Genomic DNA, 10,609 nt, shown 5'->3' with positions numbered 1-10,609 from the left:
TTAATATTCGCGAAAAACCCCATTGGCCTGCCTTCGGCAACTCCAGAGCCGTCTTCGTCGCGAGAGAGAGAGAGAGAGAGAGAGAGAGAGAGGAAAACCTCGGAGGTTTCACCCGATCGACGCGCCTCTCGATCGCCTTCCTTCCTCCCAGATCTGCTCCTCCTCCTCCGTCCTCGGCATCGTCCGAATCTCCATCGGTTCGAGGGTCAACCGCTTCGTATCGAAATCTTGCGGGACTGAAACTGTGAGTAGTAGTCGTCTTGTTTCCTAGAAGATTCTTTATGTGATTCGTTTGCGCATGCGAAGCTGCTCCCAGTAAAATTTTACACAATCGCGTGATGGGTTTGTGGCTGTTCGGCTCCTCTGCGTATTCCGCACGAAAAAATTTGATCTTTGTTCTGGTGTGTAGCGAAAAGCAATAGTAGCGTAGCCCACTTGTTAAATTTGCCGCGAGAGCTTCGCGTACCCGTCTGCCGGCGGCTGCGATTCGTGGGTATTTGATAGAATTCATTGGCGTTTCCTGTAGCTTCTAACCTAGTGAGGGGTTGTTTTCTCTGGGATTTTGATTTTGCCCGAAAACCCCTTTTTGATTCGCGTCGTAGTTTCCGAAGATTTAATGGGATTTGCATTGTCTTGATTGTTTGTTGAGTGGCAGCGCTGAAATTGTCTTCTGAAATATGGGCGATAGCAAGTCACTTCCTGATTCTCCCAAAGATTCTCCCAAAGAGAACCCAGATCAAAATCCCAACCAGGTTGCGCCCGACAATATTGAGAAGTCACTCGATAGTATCATCAGGGAGTTCAATGATTCAGTCTCTGTTGGCAAGAAGCACAAATTCTGGGAGACCCAACCGGTGGGGCAGTACAAGGACCTCGGGAACTCGAGCTTGTCCGAGGGCCCGATCGAGCCCCCAACCCCATTATCTGAGGTCAAGCAGGAGCCGTATAATCTTCCGACTCAGTATGAGTGGACTACCTGCGACATGGGCTCCGAGGAGACATGCACCGAGGTCTACAACCTTTTGAAGAACAACTATGTAGAAGACGATGAGAACATGTTTAGGTTTAACTATTCGAAGGAGTTCCTCAGCTGGGCTTTGCATCCTCCGGGGTATTATAAGAGCTGGCACATTGGTGTTCGTGCTAAATCTTCCAAGAAGCTCGTCGCCTTCATCACTGGTGTGCCTGCCAGAATTAGGGTGCGAAATGAAGTGGTTAAGATGGCTGAGGTGAACTTCTTGTGTGTTCATAAGAAGCTTAGATCAAAGAGACTAGCTCCTGTCCTAATTAAGGAGGTTACAAGAAGAGTCCACTTGGAGAATATTTGGCAGGCAGCTTATACAGCTGGTGTGGTTCTTCCAACCCCGATCACAACTTGCCAGTACTGGCATAGGTCCTTGAATCCAAAGAAACTCATTGATGTTGGATTTTCGAGGCTTGGTGCTAGGATGACTATGAGTCGAACTATAAAGCTTTATAAGTTGCCAGATTCAACAGCTTCCCCTGGTTTCAGAAAAATGGAGCTTTGCGATGTCCCTGCTGTTACCCGTTTGCTCAGGGACTACTTGGCCCAATTCGTGGTTGCCCCTGATTTTGATGAGGATGATGTGGAGCACTGGCTGCTTCCAACTGAAAATGTGGTTGACAGTTACGTGGTGGAAAGTCCTGACAGTCATGATATTACTGACTTCTGCAGCTTCTACACTCTTCCTTCATCTATACTTGGGAATCAGAATTACTCGACCTTGAAAGCTGCTTATTCTTACTATAATGTTTCAACCAAGACTCCTTTACTGCAGTTGATGAATGATGTGCTTATTGTCGCAAAACGGAACGATTATGACGTTTTTAATGCTTTGGATGTCATGCAAAACGAATCTTTTCTCAAAGAGCTTAAATTTGGTCCTGGTGATGGGCAACTCCACTATTATCTTTATAATTACCGGTTAAGAGATGCATTGAAGTCCTCAGAGCTTGGCCTTGTTCTCTTATAAATGGTAGATTGAAGACTTTGAGTGGAAAAGGAAGAGATCAGCACTGCTTTTGCCGTTGGACTGCTCAATTTGTTGGTGGTTTTGCGCCTTTGGACCTGAGAAATGTGTTTTTGCAGTGCAACTGGGACTCTACGGTGCTTTCTATTGTTGTTCTTGATTTTGTTGAAAGATCTAACTTTTGAGACTTGATTTTAATTTCATTTGGCTTGTTATTCTTCCCCTCGAAGATTCTATTTACTCATTCTTTACTTCTCTTCTCAGCAGCTTGTTTTTATGTTCTGAGCTGTCATGACTGATGGATTTAGCTTTAGCTCATGATGCGTCGCATCATTTGACTGCTGGTTTCTTTAACTCAGTAGATTAGCTGCGAATGCTCTTTGTGATTTTTGGCTGTGACAAGGAACAGGGTGACTAGTTTCTTTAACTTGGTAGATTAAGCCCCCAATGCTCTGTATGATATTTGGCTGTGACAAGGAGCAGGGTGACGAGAAGTCTGCGTATTCGGTTAAATGAGTAGGTGCTGTGGCCAGTTATGGCTGCATTGCAGCGTCCTACTTCTACATTATTGGATAGATGGTTCCTTTTGCACCATTGGTCATTTTTTACAAGAAGTTCGTCTTGCAAGAGAAGTAGAAGAGAGAGAGAGAGAGATGAATTACACAGACGCTTCTTAGAGCTTGTCAAACAAAAAGAATTCCAGGTACCTATTTCTTTCCCGGAAGTGTGCAAGGTCAAAGTTGGACGCCGTTTGTTATCAACCTATTTGGGTATTCGATGTAGGAGATGAAAAAGCATACGAACTTTGGGTGCTAGCAAGTTAAGGATGTTGGGAGTCTCTGCAACTAGGGGATTTTTGAGAAATTCATCCACAATAGAACGTGGTCTTATCAAATCGTTTCAACATAATTGAAGACAGTTCTACTTTTACAATCGAGTTGCGGTCTGCATTGCGCGATTGGCTATTTTGGCACAAATGCCCGGTATATGGGGATAAGGCCGAATGGATCATCCAAGTTTTTGCGAGATGGGTTATCAAAAATCGCATCTTCACTCCAGTTAAACTACAAGCGACGTAAATGGCTAAAACCTAACCAGAAGATTAAAGGGCCAAATCGCTAAATTTTTGGTGGTGGTGACCTATGTAAGTTCTCCGTCATCTTCACATCGTGATAGATGTAGTGGAGGATAGAACTCCGAGTAACAGCAAGCAGAAAATTGGTTCTACAACCATCCAAGAAGGTCCGGCCATCTAAAAAAATTTGACAGACCAAATGGTAAGAGGCATAACACTGGGAGTGACAATGGCAATGTTATTATTAAGAAAGCATATGGGTACAACATTGGTTTGATTCTTCGTAACAAAGTCAGAATGAGAGCAAGCTATATATCTACACATACAAAGTCAAGTCATCGGTTTATTTGATGAGTTATGTATCATCTTATGCGACGAGCACCATTTCGTCCCTAGAACCTGAAATGTAAGCAAAAGAGTTAACAAAGAACCGAAACAAGCCACAAGAAGGAAAAGGAAAAAGAAAAAAAAATTCAACATCTGGACCTTTGACATTACATTTTTCTAATATCCCTAGAGCCATCTGAAGCATTGCATCTGCATCTTCAGCCATCTTTGAGATCCTCTCTGCTTCCTTAACTGATTCAGCTGCGTCAAAGGATTTGTTCTCTGCATCCGCGATCTTGTATGCAGCAGCTACAGCTGCCTCATCTACTGTTTCAAGGAAATTTGCATTGACAACAGGCTGCAGCTGCTTAGGTCGGACATCTTGCTCCTTAGGGGCTGGCGTTTTGGTCTCAAAAGAGGCGATCTCTTTTATCTTGAAGCAATTCTGAACCTGCATGATCATTTCGTAGTGGCGTTACCAACTTTAATATGGTGCAATTTGTCAACATATCAATCTTAACATATCCCCCTTTTTAACACCGCAACCAACATTACTGGAATAAAAACCATGAGAGTGGCAGCTCCACAGTCCACACTGAGCGTTATATAGCATTTTCCCCACCATCACTGCATCAACAAATGCTATATGCCTAAGTCCCATGCAAGGGAAAGAACATCATCAGTCGACCTTCCAGAAAATTCATGGCATTGAAATTGTTCATCAGAAGAAAGCTCTTCTTAGAATAATGAATGCAGGAGCTTAGTTCTAGTTTTTATATTTTCAAGTCAGTAGATGTCTTCTAATGATTACTCTTTAAATTTTTAAGTGATGATAAGAAGGGTGAAGCCCAGCCTGCTGTGACTTAAACTGAGATATTGCAGCTTCTCTCTTTGATTAGGAAGAAATGATAACACAAAGCAAGCCAATTGAAGACGGCATGGACAGCTAGATTAGAGAGATAATCCTATTAACGGTGAAACTTTGCAACAAAGAGTTAGTAATTTATGAGATCAAAGCCTGATAAAATCACATATTATGCACAAACAATTGCACGAAAAAATATAACCTTCTCAAGTTTTTCTTGCGCAACCAGCCTTCTTAATCTTGAACTCAACAGCCTCCTAAAATTTTGTGGGACCTCCTGTCTTTTCTGGAAGCATAATTAAAAAAACACATACCTGCTTAAAACTCAAGTTTCATAACAAGAAATAAAAAAGATCTAATCAAGGAACACAGAATATCAAGCTGAGATTAATAAAGGTGATGCACAACTCCTGAAACAACAGCCACCTCTTGACAATTTTATATTGTTGACTAATACAAGAACGACAGAACATATCCCTCTTTCTTTTGGAAAATATTTGCAGATTGAATTTGCAAAAAGGTCGCCCTGGAAAGCGATTCCAGTCTACTTCTCAAAAGTTAAGTGCCAACAAAATAATACACCAAAAAATATGAACAGAGTAAAGAATTTTGATGCCTTACTGTCATCTTTCTCACTTGGCTTCTGACTTGCAAGGAATAAGATGGACAAAGGAGAAAATATTTATAGTCATTCTTGGCATATTCAACACTGATGCATATCTAAAAAATTCTTACTCTTGAGAGGAAAAAGGAAAATTAACACACTTCTGTTATAATGCAGAGAGCTGCTGTCGGACCTCGATATAGTTGAAAATTGCAGCGGTGTCTGATCCATTGGGGTCTTTCAATGTTTGAAGTGCTTCAAATATCATTGCATTGTACCTAATAACTGACAAGTCAGTCAAAGAAGTAGGCGGAAATTTACCATATATAACTCTACATATATCGTGAAGAAGCTGCGGACTATTGGACAAATTTATTTGGACAGTGTTACAACAATCTGCGCTAAAACAGATACTCCACACTACCGAGTGGAGGGTGCAGACGTAATACGAATGACATTATACAGCACCTCAATCTCTGAATCCAGTCTACCTTAATTTTTTGTTAATCCTGCTTCTAATGCTGGCATGCGACCTTCCAAACAGGATAAAGGAATGATCACCACGTGTCTATGATTTACCTTTAGTGACGGTGTTGATAATATTATCCTCCTCCTTCCACATCTCTTCTTACTCAAAAATTTGTACAGAGTGGTACTGACCCATCTTTAGAAAGAACACTTTAAGAGCTAAACATACGTCTAATTCAAATGACGACATGCCGCCTCTGCCAAAATATTTTTTCCCAATGTGAAGATAAAACTATTAACTCAAATTTGAAAAACAATAATTATGACAGTGTCAGACACTCTTGCCCATTGCACTTTCTCCACACTGAATGAAGATACTGGTTTAGCGGAGACACCTGCATCATTTTCAAGAAAATAAATATAAGAAGATGGCGTAGCCCATACCTGGGTGTATTCTTTCCATCATCTGCGATTCTTTGAGCACCGTCAGTAGCTGGTTCTGCAGTTGCTTCATCTGAAACGGGAACATTAGGGGCATTTGGCAAACTGGGCAAGGTAGAAGGAGCATCTGAGCTCGCTTTAGCTTTTGCCCGTGATTTATCCCTTTGACCTTGGCCACTGGCACCACCAATCATATTCCGCCATTTATCCTGTGCAGTAGAAAAGTTTTCAGTAAGGCGTGTTGAATTTTAGTATGTGCCAAACACCTTCAAGAAGAAGAAATATCTTTTTAATACTCTCAGGTAACTCAGGGAAGACTGCACAGAAGTAAAGGCATCAGAAGAAACAAACTTTCATTATCTTCAAAAAATTATCGCTTTCCTTTTAGACAAGCAACTTTGTTTCAAATGCGTACACCTTTCACATCCATTGGAGTGAAAAAATGTCTGGAAGTAACTGGTTAAGCAATTTTAGGCAGGGAAAAAGGAGTGATTTTCTTCAAGCTGGTATTAAAGATAGTTTGATTTGTGCATATATTGTGACATCTTCCATCGAGTTTACGGAGCAATTTGATTTCATGACCTAACTTCTGCCGCTTCTTGGAAAACCAATCAAGACTAGCATGAAGGAGACGATTCAAAACAGAAGTTCTTACGGGCATTACATTACAGGTAGGAAAAACCCTTTAAGTTTGTTTATTTGAGAAGACACCTCATGTGCTGATTCCTAGAGCACTGCAATATCCCACCCTTTCGCTAACTGGCTCTACACGCGTCTAAGGCCATCTCTACAACACTAAATTAAGTTAAAGGCAAGGCCACACAGCACCGCATAAGTACAATCGTAAGCACCATAACATAACATAACATAACATAACATAACATAACATGAGCTGCATCAAACAACGTCCAGCACTGGCAATTAACAATCAAATGAAAACCGAAACAGCTTCGAAGGTATAAATTCTAAGTAACCGGGCAGCATTCCTTCCGGGGAGGGGGGAAAAAGACATCCTAAGCGCAGAGACATGCCGGCGTCAAAACAACAGCGTGATCTACGCAAATCGAGATGTCATCACGGGCATCTTTTACAACTCCTCTGAAACCGGCGTGACAGAGACATGCCGGCGTCTCGATGAGCGAACGAAGCGCGCCCACTCCAGTCGCCTTAAGAAGCGATCGAGCCCATATGGACATTTTCACGAACACCTCGAGCGCGCTCTCACAGTACGGACGCGCACCGCGTCCTCCCCACTGAGACACGTGCTCCCGTTTCGCTTCTCGTCACCGGGAGCGCGCGGCGAGAACGACGACAGCGGCTCGCCGCGCCATCCCTGCGAGCTCGCCGCTCGATGGATTCGCAACGAGAATTGGCGAGAAAGAGAGAGAGAACGGAGGGGCGGGGGGGAGAGAGACCTTGAGATCGATGTTGGAGCGGGAGAAGAGGAACTTGTTGAACTCGGGGTCGCGCTGGATGTCCTTCCACTTGCCGGTGCCGTGCTTCGCGACGCCGGCGCGCAGCGCCTCCTCCTCCTCTTGGGTCCACTTCTGCTTCGGATTCCCCATCTCTCTCGCCGGGCGCTGGTTGCGGGAGCAGCGGCGGAGAGCGAGTGCGCGTGTGCCGCCGTCGAGGCGATGAAGAAGGCTTGCCTGATGTGCTGCGGGGAGCACGTCGGCTCGGTTGGTAGATTTCTGGGGCTTGGTCTTGGGCTTGGGCTTGGTCTTGGGCCTGGACCCGAGCTTGGGCTTGGGCTTAAGCCGTATCAACTCTGGGTGAGTGCCCCCTGGGCACCATGGATTGACCCGACCCGTAACTTGTTCTTAAAGCAATATTACGTTACAAGGTTAATACCAAAAAAGATAAAAAATGGTTAATACCTTGAAAAACCCCAAACTGGTACACCTGTAATAAATTTACCAAAAACTATTTTTTTGACCATGAAAAACTCCAAATTGATATACCTGTGACAAATTTACCCTGACTGACCATAAAAAATCCTAAACTGGTACATTTATAGCAAATTTATTTTAAACTAATTTATTCGATAGCAAAAAACCTCACACTGATAAATTTGTGACAAATATACCCTCCGCTAAATTGGATCAATACCACCAAAAAATCACAAAAATTGTAAACTACAACAAACGGAGCGTAAAATCCCAAATTGATATATCAATCAACTGTCACGTGTCATTTAAATTAATAATTTGATAGTAAAATTTAATGAAAACTAACATAAGGTAAATTTTTGTTAAATTTGTCACAAGTGTATCGGTTTGGCATAAATTTGTCAAAGGTATTCCAGTTTGGAGTTTTTGGTAGTCGAAAAAATAGTTTAGAGTAAATTTGTTACATGTGTACTAGTTTGGGGTTTTTTAGGGTATTAACCCAAAGTAAAAACCTAAACTATAACACAAATACCTCATTTTTTTTTTTTTACTAAAAACCCTAAACTTGCCCATTGCGAAACATATATCCCCAATTTTTTGTGTTGTTAAAAATTTCAAATTTATACCAGTATGATAAGTATATCCTAAATGGAACTAAAATAAATAGTACATATATGACACATGTATAAATTTGAGTTTTACCACAACTGTAGTCACTGTCTATAACACAAATAATTTGAACTGCTTTTTTTGTTTTATTAAAAATCATAAACTTGTCTACTGTGAAATATATAATCTCGATTTTTTTTCCATTAAAAACTTTGAATTTATATCAGTATGATAAGTATACCATGGATAAAATTGAAATAAATGGTACATATGTGACATGTGTATAAATTTGATTTTTTTCGTGGTATTTGTATCACAGTATGAGTTTAGGGTTTTTAGTGACAAATTTTTTCTTGGTATTTGTGGCAGACAAATTGATGAGTTTTGGGCCAAACTTTGTAGTGAAGCTTTTATCTTTTTGGGGCAAGCGTTGCATGGAAGATAAACAGTAAAATATTGAGAGGCAGCTCAATCTCTAGACCAGGCATTCTCAAAATATTATTCTAATGAGATGTAGGAGTATAGGTTCATTGCACCGCTATGAACCCAACCATCGGTTCTTTTTTTACTAGCAAATTTTGTGTAAACTCACTCGATTAGATCAAGTCGATTGCGTTACGCGACATGTTACATAATTTGAGAAATATTTTCCTAAAAAATAAAAATTTCATTTCTATTGTGCAGAAATATTAGTTAGTGGAAAATGTTTGCATCGGTGTAACAGTCAGTGTTTGAAAATTTTCTATTGATGACAAAGGTATTTTTCATTAACCCATCTTCTTCAATGATGCAAAGATTGTTTTTAAGTTAGGAAGATATTACAATTTCTACACTATCGATGATTTGTATAAACTACTGATAAGAATTAAATTGTAGAAAGTTGAAACTCTACTCGAAATTTATCTCCTTCACAAATTTCACCAAAAGCATAGATGCTAGAGTGTGAATGAATCAAAAAAGGGAAATTGGCAAAAATGATTCACAAATTTTGGCCCAATATTTAATATCGTCCATAAATTTTAAATTTCTTTATATTTACCAAAAGCTCATGACCACATTAAACAAATTGTCGCTGGGCTACACTTAGTCCTTCAGCAACACACATCAACAGTACAAGATACTCAAGCCTTTTTTTATTTCGCAAATCAAGTTCATGAATTAGTTCGTATAACCTGTCTTAGTCCCGCATAATAAGTTACTGTATTGAGATGAGATCTTAGCTTGAGAAGCACACATCAATAGTATAAGATAGTCAAGCCTTTTTTTATTTCACAAATAAGGTTCATGAATAACCTATCTTAGTCCCATGTAATAAATTACTTTATCAAGATCAATAGTATAAGATAGTCAAGCCTTTTTTATTTCACAAATAAGGTTCAGAATAACCTATCTTAGTCCCATATGAGATCTTAGCTTGAGAAGCACACATCAATAGTATAAGATAGTCAAGCCTTTTTTTATTTCACAAATAAGGTTCATGAATAACCTATCTTAGTCCCGTGTAGTAAATTACTTTATCAAGATGAGATCTTAGCTTGAGAAGCACACATCAATAGTATAAGATACTCAAGCCTTTTTTTTTATTTTTTTTATTTCACAAATAAGGTTCATGAATAACCTATCTTAGTCCCGTGTAATAAGTTACTTTATCGAGATGAGATCTTAGCTTGAAAAGCATACATCAATGGTATAAGATACTCAAGCCTTTTTTTTATTTCACAAATAAGGTTCATGAATAACCCGTCTTAGTCCCGTGTAATAAGTTACTGTATCGAGATGCGATCTTAGCTTGAGAAGCACACATCAATAGTATAAGATAGTCAAGCCTTTTTTTTATTTTATTTCACAAATCAGGTTCATGAATAACCCGTCTTAGTCCCGTGTAATTAGTTACCATATTGAGATGAGATCTTAGCTTGAGAAGCATTCATGAATAGTATAAGATAGTCAAGCCTTTTTTTTTTATTTCACAAATCAGGTTCATGAATAACTTGTCTTAGTCCCGAGTAATTAGTTACTGTATTGAGATGAGATCTTAGCTTGAGAAGCATTCATCAATAGTATAAGATACTCAAGCCTTTTTTTATTTCACAATGTTTTAGTCAGCGTAACCCGTCTTAATCCAGTTAACGTATCGAGATGAGATCTAGCTTACGCCCGCATGCATCAATGAGAATTCTGAAAAACTCAACGTGGTTCCGCGGTTGGGAACGGTAGCCATTGTACCGACCTTCCCAAACAATCCTTGTATATAAAGAGAGAGCTTATTCTCCATGTTCCCTCAAAAAGTCACAGCTCACCAGACCCATCAAATAAAAGGTGAAGTTCATAGCTACCGCC

General features: G+C 40.1%; 2 protein-coding genes across 4 annotated transcripts; one reads left to right on the top strand and one right to left on the bottom strand.

Moving 5' to 3' along the window:
* Positions 1–2,254, top strand: LOC104436459 (glycylpeptide N-tetradecanoyltransferase 1). Of its 2 annotated transcripts, none has more exons than XM_010049236.3 (2): positions 1–244; positions 650–2,254. In XM_010049236.3, the coding sequence occupies exon 2, from the start codon at positions 678–680 to the stop codon at positions 1,992–1,994; it is 1,317 nt and encodes a 438-aa protein (XP_010047538.2). In that variant the 5' UTR covers positions 1–244; positions 650–677; the 3' UTR covers positions 1,995–2,254. The 2 variants fall into 2 exon arrangements, with proteins under 2 accessions (XP_010047538.2, XP_010047537.2); XM_010049235.3 differs by having other exon boundaries at positions 2–244; positions 656–2,254.
* Positions 2,255–3,284: 1,030 nt separating this feature from the next.
* LOC104436458 (single myb histone 4) lies at positions 3,285–7,425 on the bottom strand. Of its 2 annotated transcripts, none has more exons than XM_018869797.2 (6): positions 7,187–7,425; positions 5,775–5,980; positions 5,056–5,140; positions 4,461–4,544; positions 3,553–3,844; positions 3,285–3,465 (listed from the first exon to the last, which is right to left on the bottom strand). In XM_018869797.2, the coding sequence occupies exons 1-6, from the start codon at positions 7,334–7,336 to the stop codon at positions 3,434–3,436; spliced, it is 849 nt and encodes a 282-aa protein (XP_018725342.1). In that variant the 5' UTR covers positions 7,337–7,425; the 3' UTR covers positions 3,285–3,433. The 2 variants fall into 2 exon arrangements, with proteins under 2 accessions (XP_018725342.1, XP_010047536.1); XM_010049234.3 differs by having other exon boundaries at positions 3,565–3,844.
* Positions 7,426–10,609: the final 3,184 nt, after the last annotated feature.

The sequence above is a fragment of the Eucalyptus grandis genome, chromosome 3, assembly GCF_016545825.1.
Source record: "Eucalyptus grandis isolate ANBG69807.140 chromosome 3, ASM1654582v1, whole genome shotgun sequence".
Classification (NCBI taxonomy): domain Eukaryota; kingdom Viridiplantae; phylum Streptophyta; class Magnoliopsida; order Myrtales; family Myrtaceae; genus Eucalyptus; species Eucalyptus grandis.
The sequence above is the reverse complement of the archived record's forward strand: the minus strand, read 5'-3'. Positions and strand labels throughout refer to the sequence as shown.